Source organism: Topomyia yanbarensis, chromosome 1, assembly GCF_030247195.1.
Source record: "Topomyia yanbarensis strain Yona2022 chromosome 1, ASM3024719v1, whole genome shotgun sequence".
NCBI classification, from domain to species: Eukaryota; Metazoa; Arthropoda; class Insecta; order Diptera; family Culicidae; genus Topomyia; species Topomyia yanbarensis.
Window position 1 is genome coordinate 159,547,021 of NC_080670.1, and position 26,471 is coordinate 159,573,491.

The following is a 26,471-nucleotide window of genomic DNA, read 5'->3' on the forward strand; positions in this document are numbered from 1 at the left end:
AGCGGACTCCTTAGCTAAGGTGGGTGCTATTGAAGGTGACGTTTTTGAAAGACCAATTTGCTTCAACGAATTTTTCAGTATTACTCATCAGAGAACCCTCGAAAGTTGGCAAACCTCGTGGAGCAATGGGGAGCTAGGAAGGTGGCTACATTCGATAGTCCCTAAGGTATCGACGAAACCTTGGTTCAAGGGGATGGATGTGGGCCGTGACTTCATTCGTGTGATGTCCCGACTCATGGCGAACCATTACACGCTGGATGCACATCTCCGACGTATTGGGCTCGTGGAGAGTGGTATCTGCGCTTGTGGCGACGGTTATCACGATATAGAGCACATAGTCTGGGCGTGCACCGAGTACAGTTCCGCCAGGTCTCGGCTTATGGACACCCTCCGGGCCCGAGGAAGACCACCCAACGTCCCGGTTCGAGATGTGTTGGCAAGCCGCGATGTCCTCTATATGTCCCTTATATACACCTTCATAAAAACCATCAATATCCAACTTTAACTGCCCCTTTTTCCTTATCATTCTCAGAAACGCTCTCTTCCACCTGTACCATACACCCACGATGGTTTGATGCGACTCCAAGGCGACACAAAACATCCCTGTCAAATGAGCCAACAAACACGGGACCTAAAGCACGAACATCACACGCACAACTCGAAATGTAGCCGATCAACATCTGAGCCGCACTACGAAATCGTCTGGAGAAACCCCTGCCATCTTAAGAACGACCACCCGGCGTCCCAGTACATGATTCTTCCTGATGAAGGCCACCCTGATTCTGTAATCCATCCGTTGATCTCCCGAAGTCTGAAACTGAAATAATGTTCTCCCCCTGCCATGTTTATCCACCCTACTTCCCCTGACTCTTATACACAGAAGTAACACCCCTTCCACCCCCCCCCCCCCCAAATATCTTCATGAAGCATTAGCTCTTCTTGCCTTTTCTAGTTTTAACTATTATATTATATGATCTCGTTGAAAATGCCCAACTCTACTACCACATAAAATAACTCTAATTAATGTCTCCGAATCTTTACAAAATTTAATCACGCCCTCTAATTATTTCTACTTTTAAGATAGTCGTATAAATTTTCCCCCTTAGTTAAACATTATCTGCTCCAATAATCTCATTGCTAAAAATGTCAAACCATATTGCCATAAAAACTAAATGACCCCTCTAATCTTACGAAAATTATACTACCCCCTTGTGTATATGTATAGCTATAAATTAGCCTTAGTTTAATTTCAAAAATCAATATGTAAGCCCCTAGTTTTAAGTAATTTAAAATGTAAAACAAAACAAAATTGGCACCTTTAAGCTAACGCAAACTTGCCTTATCAAATAAACGAATTGGAAAAAAAAAAAAAAATAAACCGTTTATCAGCTGGTCACTGCTCGTAATAATTGTCTTCTCAGTAAACCAGTGTTCGTGCACATAGTCTCCCGAAAAGAGCTGCATCCGTCGACTTTGAGCAGGAGTCTCCTTATCCTATTACATATTGTCTATCTCGAGATAAAAAATAATTACATATCAAAGCGCTTTCACGCACGCATTAATACAAATTAAATGGGCGCGTAATTCGGCACACGGCCCGATGGCGCATGGCCGAACATCACAAAGGAGATTTAAGAAAAATTCGCAATACAGACATAAACTTAGTGAATTTATAAGGTAATGAATGAGTTTGTCTTAGCCCTATTAAGATTTCTGACAGCTGATTTACAACCAGAGATGCAATGTATCGCCAAAGGAATTTTGTTTGTTTGCCTCACGAAATACCTAACCTCAACCGGTTTTTGCAGTGCAAAATGTTTTGTTTTCCTCACGAAATAATTCGGCACCGTTTTTTTTTAACGGGAATAGAAAGGCTTATTAGGAAGAGTACTGCACTATTTTTCGAACAACTTTCATTTGAAGCTATATTATCTATAACATTTTACAGAATAAAATAACAGTGTACTATTTCATAAACATCTGTATTATCATTCGTACAGTAATTCTCTGACATTCTAGACGTTCTTGCCAGTGCGTGCAATATAACGCTATAAAGCGACAACTAGAGCGATTTCGGTGTAAATTTTTTGCAAATGATTTAAACTAAATAACGTTGGAACAATAGCTGAGTTACACATCATTACACCCAGAAAAGAAATGTCAGTAAAAATAATAGTTTTTCACTCTTAGCGAAAAACAACCAGCGCATACTCTTAGTTTGAAAATAAAACATTCATTTTGATTACTATTCTTCATTAGCTTAAAAGGAAAACTTTTATTTTGATTATTGTTCTGTATGAATTTAAAAGTTTTACTTTCAACCTAATAGCACAGACTAACAGACATAACACTCAAAAACAAAGCTTCGCCCGCTTTAACGGTCATTTTAAATATATTTGTAGTTGGGACTGTGGCCACATTTGAAATTATGGCGCCACTGACATATGAACAAGCATAGACCACTAGTGAAAAATTGTTCCCAAACCTGAGGGGATAGCCCACCAGTAAATGAGTGTTTTGGACTGTGAATAAAAGGTGGAGGTAGTGTTCTGGGAAAATTGTCGGATCGATATTTTTGAGGGAGCTCCCTAATAGTGTTATGTCTGTTAGTCTGTGCTAATAGTAGGCGTTGGTTGTTTTTTGCTAAGAGCGGAACACTCTTACTTTTACCAATTTTTTTCTGTGTGTACGTAACGTGTCTAAAGTAAAAGAACACCCTCTAAGAACGGTTGGTTTCAAAATCGTCCAATGAAGGACGTTCGTTGGACCGATTTGGACAACGTCCAAATAACCGTTCAACAAACGTCCATCGTTGGACCCGTGTTGAACGATTTTGAAACAATTTTTTGGACGTCTCAGTGGGCACTAATGTAAGTAGATACAGAACACTAGATTAGGATTGTCGCTGGCGTTCCCATTGTTTTCGTCTCGAAACATGTTTGCTTTGCTTTCGCTATAAATCTGTCAAAGTATCGAAAGTCTCTTTAGTAAAAGTCTTTAAAACATGGCCTGCTTATAACCACAAACCATTTAGTTGAACTTCAAATTAGTAAAATGCAGAGTTTACCCTTTTCATTTCAGTTTCGTTTATTCTGCTGTGATTTTTATGCATTCAACACCGAAAATGTCCAATGCATAAAATTTACAGCAGAATAAACAATAGCCAAACAGAAAAATTATGTGATATCTACTATGAAACAAATTTCAATGTGGCATACTATTCTATTTTTATTAGTTTCCACATGATATCTATGCGTGATAGATCATTTTTATGTGCTACTACAAATTGCGAAAAATTATGTGTGAAATCGATCTATTCAATATAACGGATTTTCTCGGTGTAAATTTTCGACTGTTATTGTTATGAAATGAAAGAGTTTGTATATACCGCACAAGGGAATGAAAATTCAGCAAAAAACAGTACAGGTTTAGACAATTTTTGCATTCTAATTAGTGAAAATACATCAGCCAAGAATGGCCATTGTGTTACCGGCCAAAAAAAAACAAAAATGATTAGTCTTTATGAAACGACGATAGAGGAGTTTTTTTTATTTTTTTTTATTTGGCCCATTTGACAGGTATTTTCCAGAATCAAAACAATGATGTTCCTACCACTGATGCCAGCGACAATCCTAATCTAGTGTTCTGTATCTACTGTTTTTAAATACGAGCGTTTTTCTGTCCCTCTGGAAATGGCGATTATACGACAATAAATATTCACAAATTAATAAAAAGAGGTTTTTTTGGATGGAAGAAGTATCTAGCTGGTGGGTCCTGCCCTCAACGCAATTCCTTTCTGCATGAATTTTGTTCTCGAAATATTTTATTTTTTACAAGTTGCATACAGGACAGCCTTATCGAGAGAATCACCATTAAATTCAAGAAAAAGCTGCGTACTGACAAAAATTGAAGGACGCATCCATATGATGTCAAACGAGCACACCAACACTTTCAAAACCGTAGACGTCAAATTACCAAACAATCGCAAAATCGGAAAATCATCGCGCTGTCTGCTTGCTATACAGATCAGCAACCGCGATTGAATTTGACCAGCAATTTCCGCAAGCTTCTGTTTTTGTGCTTATCTAGCCGGTATCCAGTTTAGTTAGCAACAATGTCGGCCAGATACGATCGTGCCGTGACAGTTTTTTCCCCAGATGGTCATTTATTGCAAGTGGAATACGCTCAGGAAGCCGTTCGCAAGGGTTCGACTGCGGTAAGATGTAACCTCAAATTTCGCTGTTGTATGTACACTGTTTTGCTTGTCATCAAATGGATGAAAAATTGTTGCTATATCCCGGAGGAAATCACTCGGCATATCTAGCAAAAATGCATTTCCTTTAGCTAAAATATTTTCTGTTTGTCACAGGTTGGCGTTCGTGGCAAAGATGTGGTTGTACTAGGAGTGGAGAAGAAATCCGTCGCCAAGTTGCAGGAGGAACGAACGGTACGGAAAATCTGTCTGCTAGATCATCATGTAGTGATGGCTTTCGCTGGACTTACTGCCGATGCTCGCATCTTGATCAATCGAGCTCAGGTTGAGTGTCAGAGCCACAAGCTTAACGTTGAAGATCCCGTTACACTAGAGTATATTACGCGATATATTGCCGGGCTGAAGCAGAAATACACCCAGAGCAATGGACGACGTCCGTTCGGTATCTCCTGCTTGATCGGTGGATTTGATTATGATGGAATGCCGCATTTGTATCAAACAGAGCCGTCTGGAATATATTACGAATGGAAGGCCAATGCAACCGGTCGAGCTGCCAAGACTGTACGGGAGTTTCTGGAAAAGTACTACACCACTGAGCAGGTTGAAACGGAAGAGGGTGCGATCAAACTGGCAATCAAGGCATTGCTTGAGGTGGTGCAGTCAGGACAGAAGAACTTGGAGGTGGCAGTGATGAAACGAAATCAACCGATGCAGATGCTGGATGCTGACACTATTGCAAAATACGTTGCTATCATCGAGAAAGAGAAGGAGGAGGAAGCGGAAAAGAAGAAACAGAAGAAGTAAAGTTTCTGTTTAGGTAAGAATATTTTACTTCTTTTCATAATTTGCGGTAAATTTAAAACAAAACGTTGGAATATAATACTGCTTGTTTCGGTTAGACGGCATCAAGGAGCAGTAGCAGTTTTGCTTTCGATATTAGGTACAAATGCGTATGCATATCCGAACGCCCAAAATCATTGTGTTGAATGTAAGGAAAAATATAATGTTTTGATTTCAATTTACAGTAAGTCAACCCGAAACACTGACAATTCAACAAATTTCAATTAGTCGATATAAAAGAGATTATAACTAGTTATAATCTCTTTTGTCGTTATCAATTACGGGTTTTCAGCAAAATGAATATCAAATTGGTCAAATTCAAGTTGCTTAACTTTCGGTATCTTGAACTACTGAATTTTTGAGCTCATAAAACGTTTGCTTTAAGTTAGAAAATTTGGTGCTTATGTAACTATTATTATACAGCAGCGTACAGGCTGACAGATTCAACGAGTGATCGCAGACCTACACCTGTACATAAAGCGTACACTTACTATCTAAGCGAAGCATCCATCCGTGTGTGCGGGGAGGGGTCATTTGGAACAATCGCTTTTATGTTCAGAAATATAACTATTTGTCTAATGGTCATTAAGCATAATTCTGAAGCATGTTGAAATTAAGATCATTAAGCTGTACTTCAATGTCAGTTATGCAACGTGCTCCCTGCAATTTCAATCTTCTGTCCATTCGTCGAGACATACCTACATACTTACTAATTGAGTGAACGTTTCAGCACCTATAAATTTACAAAACAACGCGGTCTCAAACATTAACCCACCGCTCGCGCGATCATGGATCGGTCACGTCCGCAGGTCTCCGCCCTCGATCCTTGAAGCTTAGACTCATGTCTGCAAAGGGCCGATAAAAAATGACGCTCATATTCACTAGACAACACGTTCCATGGCGACATGACAGGGAACTCTTGTGATATGGGGAAACTGACTTTCTTGTAGCATCTCTACCATACACTAAAATTTAAAAATCAGATTTGCGGTACGCGAACGATCGCTCAAGAATACACGCGAATATGCGTATGGCCATACGATTATAATTTGAAGTTGCATACATGCTAGCGCAAGCGACAAACACGTTAACTTACAAACGCTCGAGCCCTTCGTGACCACTCTGCTACACAATTAGTGAACACCCACGCTAACCCAGACAGATATGCAGTCCTGGACTCGAACGCCAAAACTCACACCTTCCACGCACATACCACTACAGGACTCACAATAAGAATCATACATACAAAGTCACACGCAATAATTACAGGTACTCGTCTGGCAACCGGGTGAAGTGCATAGAACTTATCATTTCAATGATGGCCTTGGATCTGCATTCCCTGTGTTCAAGGCACCATAGCTTCGTCCGCCAGGTCAAGGATGCATGAAACCCGCTAGCCACAACCCTCAGCCCTAGCCGCCCATAAAGGGATAAAAACAATTAATTTACCGACGTACGTAGCTCATCCATTCCCGGTCAGCATAGCATGATGCAATCCTAACAGAATGCAATTGTGGTTAATGGTAAATAAACATCATCTGCTGGTATTTAGACGAGTTAAAGTAGTTTGATTGCATGTTACATATGCCCTTTTCTGCTACTCCATTAATCTGTTTTGTTGTACTTCTATTAGTTTGCTTTTCCACTACTGATGTATACCAAAAGTAATATCGGTGAATTTAAACACTTCTAATTAATCTCTTTGCTTTTTTCTTTATTTGGTCTGTTATGATTCCTATTATTACTATATCCTAAATTATATTCATACTAACACTCACTAACACAATTAATTACGTATTCTCTCATATACACTCACAATCTCTCCCATTCCAAACGTACAAACGCTCGTGGTGTTCGAGATAACACAAACCTGATGATAAACACTAGGTCGCGAACATACAACTGCAATCATCTACACACTTACGCCCGCGCTCTTGTCAACATGATTGCCTTCAGTTAAATCAATCAAAAAATTACGCTCATATTCAGTATACAACACTCTATGGTCACATAACCGGGAACTCTAGTGATATGGGGAAACTGACTCACTGATAGCATGTTTACCATATACTAAAAATTAAGCAACAGATTCTCGGTCCGCGCGCGATTATTTAAGTATACACGCGAATATGTGAATGGCCACACGATTATAAAATCGATTTTATGCACGCGAAGTTACATATACGCTAGCGCAAGCGATGAACACGTTTATATACAAACGCTCGCACCCTTCATGATTGCACTATTACGCAATTTATGAACACCCACGCCAACCCAGACAGATATGCAACCCTGGACTCAAACGCTAAAACTTACACCTTCCACACACACACACACACCAACACTCACAATTAGGCTTATACATACAAAGTCACACGCAATAGTTAGAGGTATTCGTCTGGCAATCGGAGCAAGTACATCTCAAACGCAGAACTTATCATTTCAATGATGGCCTTGTATCTGCGTTGCCTTTGTTCAAGGCACTGTAGCTTCGTCCGCCATGTCAAGGATGTATTAAATCAACTAGCTACCACACTCGACCCCAGCTGCCCACAAAGGTATCCACTGATCCCAACGGTATCGATCATTTTTCAATCATTTTTCACGCCTACCTGATCCTAGGTTAAACATAACATCAAGAGAGACATCGATGAGCTCTTCGTGGAACACAGCTAGAAGAATGTGTAGTCGAAATGTAACAAACGAAATCGTGGCATATTCGGCTTGATAGATTTTCGTCTTTGCGAGGAAATTATCTATGGACTCCGATCCAATACAGGACATTCTCAGGGATAGACCGCTTCTAAAATCAAATTATGGTCTTGTCAAACTGCAAACTGCGTGAAAATCCAAGATGATACTGGCAGGTCCGTAGTGTACGAGTTGGCCCCAGCCAAGAGCGCTAACTTGAGAATTGGGGTTTCTTCGGTGTCAGTAGGAGTCCCGCAATAACACAGAGTTCGATACCCAATCTTGGCCTTACCAGTCCTATACTAAGTTGAATGGTTGGAATGTTGAGCCACTTGAGGTTTTGGTGTTCCTGGAAGCGTTCGTTTGCTCACAAATTTCTAAGATCAGAGGCTGTTTGCTTCGGCTTTGTGTCAACGCTTCCTCGAACTATTATATTTTGCGATCTCGCAAGTGAAAAAAACTTAGCCTTTATAAGGAATCTCTTTTGCTTGTACATATTTTTTGAAGCAGTAACAGATTTCCCCATAAGAGGATCGTTAAAGTCGAACTATGCCTGAGCCAAGAGAGCATAATGACACTCGAACAAAAATATTAACCCTGTCGATCAAGACGTAAACAGGCAGTCCCACTAAAAGTCACCCGATATGCACATACAATGTTGCCACATCCTGTGTGATTGTCGTTCAAAAGCTTAACTGACTGGAGCAAGGGGTCTTTCAAACAGCCAACCCCGTGCATGCATGAAAAACTCGAATCGGTGACCACACCATCGATCTCAACTTTGTGAGCGGGTATGCAAACGCGGTAGTACTTCATATAATACTTATCGGTAGGAATGTCATTTGATTGCTTTAGATAAGATATCACACTTCTGAGCTTATCTGGGCGATCTTTTGAGATATCTACTACTTATAGGGTTCGCAGTACCGACCCATTCTGGCGAGAACCGGTACTGCGGTACTGAAGCCCCCAGTACCAGTAGTACCGGTAAAGTACCGGTACTCGAACTTTTTTTTAAAAGATTCGAGAAACGCTTCAAAGTGAAATTGAATGCTCAAACTGATGTCTCATTGCAGCAGAAGGTATTTTTCGAATGCGGCACCTTAATTTATTTCGAGATCTAGGCCACTTTGAATTCAATAACTACTAAGCGGTGAAACTTTCGTCGTCTTCAACAGATGGTAAGTGGTTTCATACATTACATTATTCTATTATCAACAGTATATCGAAATGAGAATGTAAATCCGCGTACGTTGGTCGCATTTCCTCTCTGCATTATCGCTTTGCTGTAAATTGGAGCTGACTTGTATGCAAAATAAGGCTCCTAATTTCCTGTTAACTGTGGAGTTTTAGTGACTTTTTCGATCACCAAAAATTACGAATCGCGCCATTCGAAGTAGTACACCAACTCTCAAATTATAAGCCATTGAATCGCTGTTCGTTCTTTTATAGATAAAGATCTTTTGAATATTTTGTAAATTTTGTATGGTACCGAAAATACCGGTAGTTGCTTTTGCTCAGTACCGGTATTACGGTACCAATAATGGGTCGGTATTCTCGGGATTTTCGGTACCGGTATTACCGGTACCACAACCCTAACTACTTAGTAGTTGATCTTTGATCCGAAAAAATATCAGATATGGTCCGACTGAGCACAATGTGTATTATTTTAAATGGGAAGTTGGAGTCTTTGATGACGAATCTTGTTCGAAATCCATTTTACTATCTGCTGGGTGTTTCTCAGGAGAGATCGTTTATGCATGGACCTAGAGCCCGACGCAAAGTGAAAACCTAAAGAATATGAACAACGAAACTAAAATTGATATAAGAATATGAAAGACGATAAGACGGCAATAAAACAAAAATGTGCTCAACTATCTTCATTCAAGGTATGGCTAAATGCTACCGATTTTCTTAGAAAATGTCAAAACAATGTGTAAAAGCTTTAAGAACAACAGATCTTAAAGCATCTTTATTTCACTCGCTTGCACAAAATGATGGCTAAATAATGTTTGGGACATAACCAGAATGTTGTGATTCCAATTTAACGATATGTATCTTAATCAGCAATCCCTCAACAAGGTCTTAACTCCTAAAAATGGTCTCATCAGTGTACTGGTCTTTATATACAATACAGTTTCCTGAATATATACTTCATCCTTTGCCTTTAAACACATAAAGTCAACTTATTTCACGAACCTACAGTTCAAGATTCGCGACTGGAATTTACTACAAATAAGTGACATTCAAACAAGAAAAGTCAAAGGGATTTTCGGTGTTTTTTACAAGTTTCCGTCGATCGGAAGAAAAATATCACGGTGATGAAGGAACAATTATTCAAACAAATTCTTCGTTTTTTTGTATGATGGAGGTGGGTTAAATTTCCCAATAATGTATCTGCTCAGTAAACCTATCTGCACGTATTGTGTCCCGGAAAAATACTCCATCCGTCGGCTTCAAACACCTAGCTGTAGTGGCGGGTTAAGAAACCGAGTTTTCAGCTCATTTTAGCTAACAAACGTCCATTTTTGCGTTGATCTCTCGATAAACTGTTGGAAGTGCTATAAAGTACTGCATTCTCCACAACGAATTTTTATTTTTACCTTTGTTTGCTCTGTAATGTACACTAGTGTCAACTGATTTCACAATATTCCCGAGAAAATGCTTCGTCCAACACCTTTTCGTGCCATAATGGCGGTCCAAATTGTTCAGTTCGTAATACGTTTAATTGCCTTTTTGGACAATAATCGTTTACGTCAGTTTGACAGCAACGCCCAGTTGAAGATGTCGGGCGTTCATTGAAAAAACATCCAATACATTGGACTACTAACGTAGGATGACTTAATCTCACTGGGCGGTTGACGTAAACGATTATTGTCAAAAAAGGGCCATTAAACGCCAGTATTACGAACTGAACAATTGAGACCGCCATTATGGCACGTAAAAAGCTGGATAGTTATTTACGTCATCTGCCCAGTAAGTGGAAGTCATCCTACGTTAGTCCAATGCGTTGAATGTTTATTCAATGAACGCCCGACATCGTCAACTGAGCGTTGCTGTCAAGCTGGCGTAAACGACTATCGTTAAAAAAGGGTCCTTAAGCGCCGAGATGTACATGTAGATGTTTCTATATGTGTGCGTCGGCTGTCACTTTTCTCGAGCAAACAAGACTCTTTGTGCGAAATTGTGCAGCTCTTGGTGCACAGATCTTTCTCTTTTTCGTCTTCAAGTTTCTCTTTGTGTGGTCGTACTGCACATCGCAGTGCTTTTGTGCTGCTCTATTTTTCATCGGTGTATTTCGCACTTTGTGCACATAGTATAATCAAACAACAAGCCTGACAAAAACACGTGGTCTTATACTTCATTCTGATTGGTTAGTGATGTAAACATCCCCATAATAAATCCTCCCAATTTTACCACCGATTAAATAGGTTTCTTGCGTGAATGGAGACAAATGAAAGTGATCGTCATTCAAAAACCGGGAAAACCAGCCTCCAATCACAACTCCTATCGACCGATTGCAATGCAATCATGTACCCGAAAGTTAGTAGAGCAAATTATTCTGCGACACCTTAACTCGTCGGTTGAGTCTAATGGTTTGTTATCACATACCCAATTTCACTTCCGCAAAGGCAAAGGGACGAACGAGTGTCTTGCGCTTCTATTGTCAGAAATTCAATTAGCATGCGCTCCTAAAAAGCATTCCATATTTCACATGCAGTTAATTTTTATTTTGAGTATCACGCCAGTTATGTTAGTTTTGGGTATCACGCCAGGTTCATGCACCAACACTGTGCCTATAATTTCAGATCTCATAGATACATAGGGAATCCCATGGAATATGGGACAAATATGCGATTATGAGCAGTACCGCTATACGCTCGAATTAAATCAACTCGAGTACATTTTGGGGTGAAGCTACAGGGCAAAAACAGCTGACAATTTGTGATGTGCTCGAAAAAAGTAAAAACAACAACAAACAGCATAGATTGAGATTAGAATATGTTTCGACAAAATATATTAGACTGCTACAGCTGATAAGTGTGGTAGTGGTTCTGTTATTTGTTTAAACAAATTCAACACATATGGTTCTACGTGTTTTAGCTACAACTCTGCTCTTTTAACGTTCGACTCCCCGTTCAGATTTTACGCGAAGATCAAGTTCATTGATGTGGTGTGAAGTGAGTGAGGAATATTCATTGCTAAGTGCTTATCTGTCTATTATTGCATTATGGCAAAAGAAAGGTATGTTTTGTCTGCTTTTGGACTATGAATAAGTAGTTTTGAAATAATGACGAAATATATTTTACAGATTCTCTTTGCTGCTGCTGGAGCCGGGAGAGATCTATTTCGAAGATTTCTCCGTAGATCTGTTGCAACCGGATGATACAACTACCCACCACCCATCTTTGTCATGTTCACAATCGCTAATTGGCCGGTTCAAAATGTGCTCAAAATCGATAGTTTTCGAGGCAAAAGCCAACCTGAAATTTCCACTGATTAAAGTAGCATACAAGGACTGTCTACAAATTAAACGTTGGGAACCGTCCAGTCTGAAGACAATGGAGTGCAACGTACTAGCGATCGAGTGCAGTCAGTACACGGAGATGCTCAACGATAACATTGTACAGCCGTATCTGTTCCGGCAGGAGCGTAGAACTTTTCTGTTTAATTTTCACTATGCCAAACTGGAGGATTACATCCAGCAGCTGTGTCAGCTTCATCGGGCATCGACACTGCATGCCCATGAACAGAACAGCATGGTGAGTATCAGTGACCTTGCGTTTCATAGCTTTCGCGTGGACAATTTATTGAATTTTAGATAGCAACAATCGTATTCTCTCGCCACAACCGTGTGAAATTTAACCCGCTTTGGTTAGATAACCTGTATGAGAAAATCATCGTCGATTACCAGGTGGACGAAATCAATCCGCTTGTAGTGAATCCCGGTCGGCTGTTGTTGACAAATGTGTTCGTGTACTTTCAGCCGTACAACAATATTCAAACGGTGAGTCATGCTTTCGGTGCAAATAGGGGATTTTTCTCTGATTGTACTACTTTATTCATAATACGTATTTTATGAGGGACTTGTATTACTTGTTAACGATTCAAGCCCGTGCGTAGGTTACCATATTAAAGTAGTTAAATTTTCAATGATTAATTTTCATTTATGTCTTGATATGGTTCTTGTTCAAATATTACTAAATCTATTCAAAATACACGCTTGTTGAATTTAGCTCATTCCAAATCTAACCTCTAGTTTATGTATCATACCAGTACCCCGTCTTGAAAATACGGCTGAAATGGATAAAAAGTTTTATCAAACGTCGCTTCCTGCTACGTCATGTCGGCCTAGAAATGAAATGGTGCCACGCAGACCAGGATCACCTGTTGTACGTTTCCTTCCGAACGCAGGCGGAGCGGGACGACTTTTACAACAACGTAGTCGAACAGGAAGAATTCTCCGTAGTGGAGCAAATCCCAGAGAGCATTACTCTCAAGTGGCAAAATGGACTAATCTCAAACTACGATTATTTACTGTATCTAAACAGTTTGGCCGATCGAACATATCAAGATCTGACACAGTACCCGGTGTTTCCGTGGGTCATCAGTGATTACAGTTCGGCACGTTTGGATCTGGATGATCCAAATGTTTACAGGGATTTGACTAAACCAATCGGAGCGTTAAACGAGGAGAGATTACAAAGACTGACTGAACGTTACGAAGAAATGGGTGATCCAAAGTTCTTGTATGGATCACACTACTCAGCTCCCGGATTAGTTCTGTTCTATTTGGTACGAAAATATCCAAAATTAATGCTTTGCCTACAAAATGGACGATTCGATCACCCAGATCGCATGTTCAACAAGGTTGAGGACGTGTATAATAACTGTTTGCTGAACATGGCGGATTTTAAAGAGCTGGTGCCGGAGTTTTACGATACAGATACAAAAGGAGATTTTCTAGTGAACAAGATGAAGATTAATTTCGGACAACGTTTTGATGGAACTCCCGTTAATCATGTGCAGCTACCCAAATGGGCTGAAGGATCTCCTGAGAAATTTGTGGCAATTCTTAGAGATGCTTTGGAGTCAGATTATGTATCTAGCAAGTTACATTTTTGGATTGATTTGATATTTGGATACAAGCAGAGAGGCGAAGAAGCGGCAAAAGCGAATAATTGTAAGTGTGGCGGATTAAATTGATCTTAGTGGGATAAATTATTGCTCAGTATCTTTTTGCAGTGTTCTACCACCTCTGCTACGAAGGTTCAGTAGATTTGGATAAAATCAAAGACCTCGCTGGGAGACATGCGCTAGAGGTGCAAATTTCCGAATTTGGCCAAATTCCAAAGCAATTGTTTAAAACGCCTCACGTTTCGAAGCTATTGAAAATCGAAGCTCCTCTTGACAGTACTGCTGTTATGTCTACTGAAAGCGAAATATGCATCGATCTGGATATTCAGTACTACTCCCATAAAGATGAAATTACCTCGCTGCTGCTGGATGAAACGATGGGAAGCATCTTCACGACCAGCAAGGATGGCACCTTCAAGTGCTACAGTTTGACTGAAAAACGACAGATTCGCAGCGTGCAAGTCAGCGATATGCCACTGAGCGCTGCTCGGCTGAGCAGTGGGAAGTCTATCATTCTAGGGTGCTGGGACAATAGCATGTATACCTTTAAATGTTTGATGTTACTTAGAATCTAATTTGACTTTCGTCCAAACAGAATAATTTACAACTTGGATTACGGTAAGATTTCCCAGGTGATACCGGCACATGACGATGCTGTATCTTGCTTATCCACGATGGAAGGAAACGATCTGCTAGTATCCGGCAGTTGGGATTGTAGTGTTAAGTAAGTCTTCAGATTAGAGGTCTTAATCCCGTATAATTCATAGATATTTTTTTCGTAGGATTTGGAATAGTTTTCACATCGACGCTGTTATCGGTTACTTATCACTAGAAGATAAAATAGTCTCACTCGACACGTTCCACTCGGATATGCGACTGAAAATTGCTGTCGGTACTGCCAGTGGTGAAGTGTTCCTGTGGAAAGTAATTCTGAGCGGCAATGGTCAGCCACCGAACGATGTTGAATTCCAGGATCACAAGCAGATTGTTATGCATCGCGGTGGAGTATGTGCTGCTCTCTTCAATCGAAATTGTTCGCTGATTGTCAGCTGTGGTGAGGATCGAATGTTTAACATCGTAGATATTGATACCGGAATGATGGTATTCAAGCGGGAAATGCCGACCGTAGTCGGAACCCTTTGCTGGACAAAGGACGACAAGTATCTACTCATGGGGGATCGAGCAGGTACTTTGCATGTGTGGAATATGCTGGAGGGCGCGATTCAAATGGATATTAGAATGCATTCTGGTGAGCGAAATGTAGCCTGTTCTACTATTGTCTTTCGAGCAATTGTTTTCTTTTTTTTACAGACGTCGTATACTGCATCGGATGTACATGTGGTGGTCAGATCATAACTGGTGGGAAGGATGGTCGGGACTATTGTGTAAAAATATGGAAAAGCAATTTGTGAGCAAGCGATTAACTCTAGGTGTTATTTTAGTTCGCTTTGAGCGTGCGATCAAAGTCTTCTCGAGATAATTTTTTCAATAATTGCTTTGTTTTAATCTTCCGTTAGTCAAAGAAAAAAGTAAAAATCTCATTTATTAGTTTACTGGGTGTTTTATAATATTCCAGGAGAAATATTCTTGATTGTAAGAAATGAATACGGTCAAACAATATCTGGCAGACGCGTGCACTGCATGCATCCCGTTCAGAAACTTCAACAACATCGTCTTCGTTAACAAGCGACTGCTCATTCAAGGTGTCATCAACGAGAATAAACGTACAACCGATCTCTGCTTCGTGGGCGCTTAAGATTACGCTGCTTATTGTTTTGCAGATTCGTCTACTGTAAAGTGTTTTTCTATAATCCCCACTACATGTTCTTCTCGATGATAACATAGGAGTTAGCACGCTGTTGTATATTAACTGGAACGAAAGCTGAACAACGACGACTTCAGCTGTTAAAATGCACAATAGTACCAATAATCACTCTCCCTGGCAATTTACTGTCTTAAAACATTTAACGCCATTCACGAGCTGCATTCTCGAAGCAGTGGCAGCTGTAAAACGTCGAACTTATCCTTCTGGAAGTAATAACTAATGCGTTGGGTTGCGTTGTGACGATGATTTTGGCGGATTGCACACTGACGTCATCATTTTTGGCACCTGATTATCTTATAAGAGTTGCTTAGGAAATGGTATTCATACTAATCCGACTCATATTAAAACATCAACTGCATGATACTCATCATTGGCGGCCGCCCCCCATCTACAACGTTCACGGGGAATGATGCAAGGGGTTGTTAGCAATAACGGAACTTGAAATTAGATTCATAAAAACAGACACAGTAAATTTTCAGTGCGCATTGACGCGTGATCATCGAGACTAGTTAAATTTAAGTCTTACTGGGGCTGTTCTCCGATCAACTACCCTCCCCTAGGTTGAGGGGTTTGACGGTATTGCAAACATAATCAAGCATATTGCATACATAAGAGCTACAGAACCTCTGACAGACAATTGCTTTAAGATGCATTACGCCTCGATAGTGGCACATCGAGGAGACCGAGAGGGCTTATGGGACTTTTTTATGTTATATGTTATTTCATACTCTGCGCCAACCCATACTAACGCTCAACCACTAGCCTACGCGCTGACGTGGCTGGCGGGTCGACGTAGATTGACTTTTGCTGTGGGCTGTGTTTGATGGCATTTTTCCACAGGTTAATGGCAGTATTGGTGGAGGGGCTCACAGTGGAGGTCATTTATCGGTCGACTTCGTCATCGTGCACGGGCTGATTAAATTAATTTAATAATTAAATTAAATTAATAATAAATTAATTTAATAAATACATCAGTAGAAATCTATTACCCTGCCCTTATGCTCAGTAAGGGGAATGGGCACGTTGTGCCAGGTTGGTCGAGGCACAATTCGATTGTAAGTCAGTGAATGCTTGACGCGCAAAAGTGCCCGAGCCGATGGCAATCGCTGTCAAGGATCAATCGAAGACTTTGAAATGGAAACATGTACCTCATTAAAAGCAGTTTAGCTTACATTGTCATAATTTGCCAACTGCTTCGGGTCAATAAACTATAATATAATTAAAAATACTTAATATTCAAGTGTGTATGTATCACAAAATATGACTAACCATGTTCCTGTTTCATGTCCGTTGAACCATACTGAGTGGCCAAAATAACTTTATTTATCCATAACACTCACCTTTTTCTTTTCTCTATCCCCTCGGCATGATACTGTACCTTGATGTGGTCCGGGGGCTTTTCCACCAAAGCAGTATTACAGTGATGATATCACATAAACTTGGGATACGATTATTTTCTTTTTAGTTAAGCTACATTGTGATCAATTTTAGTACTTAACTTGGCGACCTTTATTATCCACTGCCATGGTCAAATAATATACAATGTGGGTTTAGGGCCCAATTCTCTCTGCAGGCACCTCATTCCAAACGTACAAACGTGGCCTATGCGATAACACAAACCTGGTCACAAATACGAACGCCCGCGATCTCGCCAATATTCGAACACCCCGATTGATTAGGTGAACGTTGAAACCTAAGAACCTAAGCTCGCGCAATCATGAATCGGTCGCGTCCGGAAGTCTCCGCCCTTGATCATAGTAGCTCAAATTCATGCCTTTAGTTGGACCAATAGAAATAAAAACTAGACAAGACGTCCACGTGCGATCGTTGAAGAATGCGCGAACATGCGAATGGCCGCACGCTTATAAAAATGGTGTGTCCACGCGAAGTTACATACTAGCACACGCGACAAAAACGTCCACATACAAACGCTCCAGTCCTTCGCGATCATCCACGCACGACCACACCCACGATCTCGTAAAAAGTATAACACCCTGGTGACTAAGTGAACGGTTTAGCACTTATAAATTAACAATCCCGGTCTCGAGAGTGAACCTCCAAATGCCCGTGTTCGCGCGAAACTACATAAAAATCGAATGCAAAGTCACATACACGCGACAAACAAATATAAAAATGCTGGAGCCCTTCGCGACCATCCACGCAACCTATACTCGCGCTCTTCCAGACATTATAACATCCCGGTGATAATGTGAACGTCTCAGCACTTGTAATCACTCAAACGCGGTCTCAAACGTGAACCTACAGTCCCCCGCACTCGCGCATTCATGAGTCGTTCGCGTCCGGAGGTCTCTATGCTCGATTCCAGAAGTCTAGGTCCATGCCTTAATTAAATCAATTAGCTCTACAGTTCCAGTAGGACAACTCTCGAAAAAAATCGGCATATTATTAATACTCAATAACAATACTAACTCTTCTCTTTATTTTTTTTATTTATTTTCGGTCTCATGCGTTTATATTCTTGTGATGACCTTTTCGAGCTCACACATCCAAGAAGAGCAACATTGCTGCCCACAACGATTCTTCTCTGCCATCGGACGTCGCCAGGTTTTAGAACAATGGAGATGTATTCTCATACTCGATGGAATCAGATAAGTAGGAACGATCAACAAACTGCAAGTAGTATATTACACATTTCTTGTTTTGAAGTATAAAATATTATTCGCATTAAAATATTATTTACAGGCTCCACACATATCTCAACACACACAAATACACAAAAGCTTGACAGGTGACTGGACCAAGTGCATTCACTCGTAGGATCTATCATTTCGATGATCGCCTCGATTCTACGAAACCAGTGCACAAGTAAGCTGACATAAGCTAGTCTCATCTGGTGAATGCATGTAACCTGGAAACCCCAGACACGACAGGACGAGACGGACAGACTGGACTCGATGGGGCCTAGTTCAGAGTTTTTGAGCATTCTTCAATGCACGGTTATTGACCTAAAAAAAGAAACATTCGGCATGTTATTTTTCCTTTTATTACTGTATCTTGAGTTGGGTTCATACTGATATTCATAAGCACAGTCAATTGCATATTCTCCCATATACATTCACATCCAAAACGTCCAAACGCCGCTAACTTTCGCGATAACACAAACCTGGTCAAAAACGCGAACTTACATTACAATTTCAATCATCCACACACACCTACGCTCGCAATTTCGCCAACACCCCTTTACTTAAGTGAACTTTTCAGCACCTATAACTTTACAACCGCGGTCTCAAGCATTAACCCACCACTCGCGCGATCATAGACTGGCTACGTTCGGAATTCTCTACTCTCGATCAGCCTAGACTCATGCCTTCAGTTGGACCGATTCACTGGACAACACGTTTCTCTACCATACACTGAAAATTAATTATTAGATTCACGGTCCGCGCGCGATCGTTCGAGAATACACGTGAATGTGCGAATGGCAACACGGATCTAAAATCGGATTTATGCACGCAAAGTTGGAGACACGCTGGCATTCATATGCTCGAGCCTTTAGCGATCACACTATTACAGAATTAGTAAACGCCCACGCTAACCCAGACAGATATGCACTCCTGGACTCGAACGCTAAAAACCACACCTTCCACGCATACACCACCCAGGACTGAACATTAGATTCATACATACATACGTCTGGCAACCGGGGGAAGTACATCTCAAACGCAGAACTTATCATTTCAATGATGGCCTTGGATCTGCGTTGCCTGTGTTCAAGGCACCATAGCTTTGTCCGTCAGGTCAAGGATGTATGAAACCTGTTAGCCACCACCCTCGGCCCTAGCTGCCCATAAAGGGATAAAAAAAAACACTCACCTTTTTCTTTTCTCCATCGTTTTAGTTTTTTTTCTTTGGAGAATGGGACAAGTAATCGGATAAGGATTTATTAAGGCTTAATGAAGGCTTAAAGATGTTCAAAAACTCATGCATGGGATTATTTAGAGTGAACAAAAAGATGATGGTACTCAGTATATATCGCTGATCGAAGACCCGCAACCATATGCACACATAGTGTTGACACCTCAAGCAACATACGATCTCACAAAGCTGAGAAATAAAATATGTACTGCTAGTGTCGCACAATTCAGCGCCCCCACCGGAAGGCTAAAAGAATCCACATTAACATTCCCATAAATAAGATCGCCATTAAAGATATCTTCGTCTAATCTATCTTTCATGTATGAGCGGAATAACCCATGAAATCGTAGACACGTAAGAAACTCACTAACAGAACGGAAAAGGGACTAACAAAGAAGAAAGAAATAACAAAGGGAAGCACCAACTGACCTAGGACAGGCGGAGAACGCCGACATAACCGGGGATTAAGGTAAAATCAAATGTCTTAATTCACTCGTACTTTACAGAGAAAGAAGGTGAAATCTAAAATGGAATATATACCTTCAAAAGAACAAGGAATGATAAAGTGGAAAAATAGGCGGTAAACACTAGCGTCAAGGTAAATTATGAAAACGGAAAGATAAGAATGCATAACCAATGGTAATAATAATAATGTTACCAAATAGTACCAAATGATATTTTTCATATTGAAAAAGGTGTTTAAATGGCGCCCATGCGCTAATCCGTCCTAGTTTAAAATTTGGGTTGAGGGGGGCACGCATTTTTGGCCTAGGGCAGAAATGCCGATTAGACCGGATCTACACCAAAAATGTACTATAAGGAAACTATAAGGAATAAATACATCAGTAGAAATCTATTAGTTGTCGTGTTGTAGTAGGTGTAGTTTTAAATATTAGTGTACAATTGTTATGTGCTAGTCGTATGTATCTGTGTATATGTTCGTCTGAGTATTTGTAACAGTTAGGTCAGGCTACGGTATATGATAGAATAGTGGCTAATACTTCCGGTGTTCAATTTGTGCATTTGGTTCTATTCATTCAGGAAGGATTGGATAAATTAGGGTACAATGAATTTACCGACGCACGTGAATCATCCATACCCGGCCAGCATAGCATGATGAAAGTCTAACAGTATGCAATTGTCGTTAATGGTAAATTTACAACATTTGCTGCATTTAGACGAGTTTGATTGCATGTTACATGTGTTTTTCTATTCTACTTCATTAGTCTGTTTCTTTTGTACATTTATTAGTTTGCTTTTCCATTACTAGTGTACACCAAAATAGTATCGGTCAATTTATACTCTTTTAATCAAGCTCTTTGCATGTTTTTTTCTTTATTCAGCATGATTCCTTTTATTAGTGTATCTCTACTATACGCTATATATACTAATATCGGTACAAACGCTTGTGGCATTCGCGATAACATAAACCTGATCACAAACGCGACCATGCAATTGCAATAATCCAGCATACTCATGCCCGCGATTTCGCCCACATGAAAACACCCCGGTAGTTCAGTAAGCGTAGCACCACTCCCAAACGCGGTCTCAAACATTAACCCGCCACTCGCGCGATCATGAAACGGTCACGTCCGGATGCCTTACCTCGGTCATAACAGTCTGGACTAATGCCTTCAGTTGAACCAATCAAAAAGTAACGCTCATATTCACTAAAGAACACACATGACCTGGAACTCTAGTGATATGGGGAAACGGACTCTCTTATACTATCTGTACCATACACTAAAAATTAAGCATCAGATTCACGGTCCGCGCTCGATCATTCAAGAATACACGCTACATGATTATAAAATCGAATTTTTACATGCGAAGTCGCATAAACGTGACACACACGTTAATATACAAATGCTTGAGCCCTTCGCGACCATCCACGGCACTAAAACCAGCGATCTCGTAAACATGATAACATCCCGGTGATACAATCGTCCGTTTTCACGCGATCACGTCAGGAAAACAATAACTAATGTCCTAATAACTTAGGTCCATACATTCAGTAGGACCAATCAAAAAACAAAGCTCATATCCACTAGACCGCACGTTCTACTGCAACATGACAATGTTGATATGGAAGAACCCCCTTTCTTCTAGAATCTGAACCGTACACGAAAATATACTGCAAACCGTTTGGACACATAAAATGTCATTTGAATTCGGTCATTCTAGAAACAAGTCAATGGAAAGGGATGTAGGTCAAGTTGGACGGCTTCTCTGAAGGATCGGTTAACGTTTCGACAAGCTTCTATATTAGCAAAAGTAGTGAGTAGACAGCAGATGTCGGTCAGCGGGCTAGCAACGGCAGTTAAGGAGGAAAACACGAAGTTGGAGAAAATTGGGATATCGTTGTCTAGAGAAATTTTACCGCCGATGATTATTCCGTTAGAGTGGCAACGAAATGGATCGAGAAAATGGGCATCGGTATAGGGTGAAATACTGCCGCCAAGAAGTTATCAGCACCAGGTTGCAGATAAATAGGAACGACTAGCACCAAGAAGGATAAGAAACCCGGCGAAGGTGGTTGTAAACACATGTAAATCCTTATGGTCGACACCCCCGGATCGGTTCATATACCAACAGGGTACGATATTTGCAGCAGACCGGAGCAGGTGAGATATATCGCGAAGGTTTGACAGCAAGTAAGAAAAAGTAACTATGGATAAAAACATGACGATTAACACAAAACAAAATAAGCGGCTTAACAACTACTACAAACCAATCTGAGTCCACCACGAGCCAGCAGGCAACGCGCAGTGGTCGGAAATGCCAGAAACGTCACTAGAGGCCAAACCATTGAATATATTCATAGGGCATCTTTGGAGGAATTGTTCGTAAGTATATTCCCCACAATCTGATAAAAATTAAATTGAGGCATGGCTTACTATGATTGAACTAGAAAAATTAACTTTTTATACTGACGAGGTAGAAAGATGGTGTCTTCTACAAAGTTTTAGGAATACTCATGATGAAGAATTTTGTTGAACAACTTGAGCTTGTAGGACTTAATGTTATCGATTTATAAAGCGTTTTCTAAGGCACACCCCTTAAATTTAGCTTTTTAATATAGCTTTTTTCGCTGTGACTTTTCGTGCAAACGATGTTCCAGACAAATGTTGAGGTCTCTAACCACATAATATTGTTAAAGACTGCATGTAAAAATTAAATTATTGTTGCATGTAAAAATATTGTTGAACACTGCATATAAAATTTTACCTGAAATCGGCGGCGAGGCGCACACCTCTTTTAAAAATACTCATTCGTTTTAGAGTTATTGAAGAATTTTAAATTTTTTTACACCAAGTTCAACTGCGTATAAGAGAGAAAGGTGCAAACCAAGATGGACGAGCAAGCACTATTTTCAACTTCCGGACTACGCATAATAAAGGTAAGAAGGTTTTAAGCTCATTTTGTAATGTTTTTTACTTGGGTATTTTTACTTACAGTCTTCAACAATATTATGTGGTTTTAATGCCTCCACATTTGTTAGGAGCACGGTTTGCACGAAAAGTCAAAGTGGAAAAAGTTATATTAAAAAAACTAAATTTGAGGGTGTTGCCATTGAAAACGCTTTACAAATCGATAACATTAAAGCTGCACGCACACGAGGTGACAGGACACACGCCACAAAATATATTCACTATGGATTTTGTTCTACCTATTCCAACGTGGCAACAGCAACAGCGTTGGAATAGGTAGAACGAAATCCATGGTGAATAATTTTTGTGGCGTGTGTCCTGTCGCCTCGTGAGCGAACAGCTTAAATCCTACAAGTTCAACTAGTTCAACAAAATTCTTTATTACGAGCATTTCTAAAACTTTGTCGAAGACACCAACTTTCTACCTCGTCAGCATAAAAAGTTATTTTTTTTAATTTGATCGTAGTCAACCATGCCTAATTTTAATTTTTATCAGGTTGTGGGGAATATTCTTACGAACAATTCGTCCAAAGATACCCTGTGAATATATTCGATGGTTTGGCATCTAGTGAATTAAGTTCGCGTTTTTGGGGCTTACGACCACTATGCAGCGGTGTCTTTTGATGACTCCTTCTCGATAACAAACATTTACCCAATTTGTTGAGCAGAGTCGTTTGGTTCACAAGACTAGGTCCAGGCCTCTGAAAAAATCTTCAATGTGAGAGGGTTTCTGTACGTTTCTTTTAAAATAAACGTTAAAAAATCAACCCCTCCCCCCTCCTTGAGAATTTTCTGCGCACGGGCCTGATTGATCTATTTTTCATCGTTTTGCACATTGTGTGGACAAGTAACAAGTCTGGTTCCACCCAAATTTTATACTTAAACATTTATTTACAATTCGGTTATCTGTCCTGCTCGGACACAATTTTTAACTAATGGTCTATACCCCGTATATTTGCGCTTATGTTAGTGGCGCACGCAATACACGATGGTATCGCCCGAAGAAAGAACCATCGGATGATCCGTCAATAATGGCACTGAGTGAATAAAACAACGTCCAATTGTAGATGTAATTTGAATAATTTATTACAATCGATTGTTAGATTGTTGCAATCTTTATCAGCTTCAGCGTTTGCATAATAAAATCATCAGAACGGTGTTCAATTAACTGATAAATAAAAAAACTAATTTTATTATAACCCATAATAAGTAACATATTTCATAAACCAACATAGATAGTAAAAAAGCTTTCGAAACTAATAACTATTCACACTTAAAGAAGAGGAACTGTCGAATTGCTTAATTGAATAAACTATGTTATATAGGTATGTGTGATGCTATTATTCTTTTTATATCAGTTGTTGTCAAAATCTGCAAGTTAAACTTAAAAGCAAAAATGTACGAAAAAGTGTTGTGATAAATAGTCAAGATATCATGATACTCATTCATTCTTGGTGGTTTCTTCCTATTCGCATGGACGGAACTAATCAAGCGTAGCATACTTTTATAACAATGAAACCATTCGAACCCAGCAGTAGAATATAGTTCGATTAATCTGTTACGATTTGCTTATTCATACTTCTACAACGATCGTTTATGATTTGTCATTTTTATGGGCGCGGTTTGATCGTCTTGGAAGCCGGCGGAGGAATCTTGCTGAAACCGGCGGCGTCAAATACCGGAAGCAATTCGCGAACACGCCCTGGTATGCTGCCGTCGATCATGCGACTGTGAAGTAGAATAAGAATCAAGCAAAATCCACATTTCATTTAGTGCACATATCAACCGTTCAGTTTACGGTTTGTACGATTTAGTTTATGATATGATGTGGTAACCGCACAATGGCAATGATACTAGTACCTTCCTTTCTTTGTGGCAATTTTGGCGGCCTGTGCTGGCAGAGTAGGCTCCGTCGGAAAGAAAGTGGCACCGTAGAAATCCAGTCCGTTCTGTAACAGATGATGGTATTCGTCGATGGAGGCCAACGTAATCCGAATAGGTGGTGGCGGGGATTCGCGTTGCAGAGCGACATCCTGTTCATCGATTGGCTTCGGTGTGGGCAGTTTAGGCAATTGGGGCTTCGGTGTGGCAGTTCCTGAGCAAAAGGGGAAAAATAAAGATGTTTAGATTTCCGTCACACTCTCGAGCTACTAACGAAACTGTTAGTTTTGTTGAATGAATATATTGGAAAAATTCAGCTGCAATTTTTTTCAGCATTGCAGTTTTCAAATCTTAACACTGACAGCGCTTTGTGAGCGACTTACCCGGTTGGCTCTGCTCCGATTCCTGGGTATTCGACTGCTTCTGATAGTGCACCACTAGTCGAACAACCTCCACCACCGAACTGAACCGGTACAGTGAGTGGCGAATGTCCTCCACGGGCACATCATCCGGTACGTCAAACACGTACAACATAAAGGTTTTTTGAGGTCGACAAGGAATGGCAACCTTCTTGTAGAAACGGGCGCCCGTCACCTTATGGAAGCCCTTTTTAAACACGGCCTGGTAGTCTTCTGGATTAGAAAATTTGAACAGTATTCCAGTGGCCGTTTTTGTTAGACTAAAACAACCTTTGAAATTCATCTTTTCACATATAAGCGCTGCTCGATCCATCGAAAGTTCGTGCGATGGCGTTAGGAGGAAAGCCCCTTTGGCCAAGAAGTTTTCACTATCCGATACCTCCGAATCGTCATCATCGGTCTGGTTACCCTGATTGGTTCGTTTGTCGTTCCACAGCACATCGGATAGCTTAGGGCTGCGTACGGATTTTGATCCCTCGGACATCAGGTTGCTGGAGCTGCGCTGACGCCGATACTCAGTAAGGTTTTTCTCCTGTTCCACGTCTGACGCGTTCCCGATGTACGACATGTTCTAAACACTGGCGAAGTATTTAGTCGAACTCGAAATTTTGAATTTTCGGTTGTGTTTAATCACTATCGATCCTTGCCGTATGTTTCGCTTTACACTTCATTCCATCACTACAAAAGTCATCAGCCTTCACGTGCTCTGCTATTCAATTCAGCAATTGTATGACACACGCGCGAATCACGATAGTAGTTCCGTTTGATATCCCGATACACACGGTAATGACTGAAAAGAGGGCAACCCCAGATCTTTTATAGCCTATCCCAGCAATTCGAAGACAGTTTGTTGCGATTCAGTGGTTTGCCGATCCCATCTCAATTGATGGGAGGTGATGTTGGTCTTACTTTAACGATATGCACAAAAGCATGCAAAATTTCATGTCACGTGAAAAGGAGCTACCGGAGCTACTAGTGTCTCTAGACAATAAGAAATTGATGACCAGCATAGATTCAAAAATAAACTGTACCTACATCGGTTGTATTTTAAAATGACGATATTTGACAAAGTTAGCAGTTTTGAAAATGTACAAGATATTCCGGATAATCTACACCACAGTGTAGTAAATTTGTTTATTTCCGAATGGCGAAAACAT

At 40.3% G+C, this 26,471-nt stretch overlaps 3 protein-coding genes across 3 annotated transcripts; 2 read left to right on the forward strand and 1 right to left on the reverse strand.

The window, feature by feature from the left end:
- The first annotated feature begins 3,966 nt into the window (after positions 1–3,966).
- On the forward strand, positions 3,967–5,134 carry LOC131679178 (proteasome subunit alpha type-7-1). Its single transcript, XM_058959829.1, has 2 exons — positions 3,967–4,216; positions 4,370–5,134. Exons 1-2 carry the CDS (start codon positions 4,115–4,117, stop codon positions 5,015–5,017), a joined length of 750 nt encoding a protein of 249 aa, XP_058815812.1. The 5' UTR covers positions 3,967–4,114; the 3' UTR covers positions 5,018–5,134.
- Positions 5,135–11,666: 6,532 nt separating this feature from the next.
- LOC131679187 (protein FAN-like) lies at positions 11,667–15,435 on the forward strand. Its single transcript, XM_058959842.1, has 8 exons — positions 11,667–11,989; positions 12,057–12,507; positions 12,567–12,752; positions 13,022–13,928; positions 13,991–14,420; positions 14,478–14,606; positions 14,665–15,131; positions 15,194–15,435. The coding sequence occupies exons 1-8, from the start codon at positions 11,976–11,978 to the stop codon at positions 15,292–15,294; spliced, it is 2,685 nt and encodes an 894-aa protein (XP_058815825.1). The 5' UTR covers positions 11,667–11,975; the 3' UTR covers positions 15,295–15,435.
- An 8,708-nt stretch (positions 15,436–24,143) lies between these two features.
- Positions 24,144–26,238, reverse strand: LOC131679196 (uncharacterized). The gene is made up of 3 exons (XM_058959853.1): positions 25,279–26,238; positions 24,875–25,109; positions 24,144–24,742 (listed from the first exon to the last, which is right to left on the reverse strand). Exons 1-3 carry the CDS (start codon positions 25,880–25,882, stop codon positions 24,625–24,627), a joined length of 957 nt encoding a protein of 318 aa, XP_058815836.1. The 5' UTR covers positions 25,883–26,238; the 3' UTR covers positions 24,144–24,624.
- Between the last annotated feature and the right edge of the window lie 233 nt (positions 26,239–26,471).

Coding starts and splice junctions, on each gene's coding strand:
- LOC131679196 (XM_058959853.1), bottom strand. CDS start 25,882: ATGTCGTACATCGGGAACGCGTCAGACGTGGAACAGGAGAAAAACCTT. Junction 25,110..25,278: donor ATCGGAGCAGAGCCAACCGG/GTAAGTCGCTCA, acceptor CCTTTTGCTCAG/GAACTGCCACACCGAAGCCC. Junction 24,743..24,874: donor ATTGCCACAAAGAAAGGAAG/GTACTAGTATCA, acceptor TCTACTTCACAG/TCGCATGATCGACGGCAGCA.
- LOC131679178 (XM_058959829.1), top strand. CDS start 4,115: ATGTCGGCCAGATACGATCGTGCCGTGACAGTTTTTTCCCCAGATGGT. Junction 4,217..4,369: donor TTCGCAAGGGTTCGACTGCG/GTAAGATGTAAC, acceptor TGTTTGTCACAG/GTTGGCGTTCGTGGCAAAGA.
- LOC131679187 (XM_058959842.1), top strand. Junction 12,753..13,021: donor CGTACAACAATATTCAAACG/GTGAGTCATGCT, acceptor GTATCATACCAG/TACCCCGTCTTGAAAATACG. Junction 13,929..13,990: donor AGCGGCAAAAGCGAATAATT/GTAAGTGTGGCG, acceptor ATCTTTTTGCAG/TGTTCTACCACCTCTGCTAC.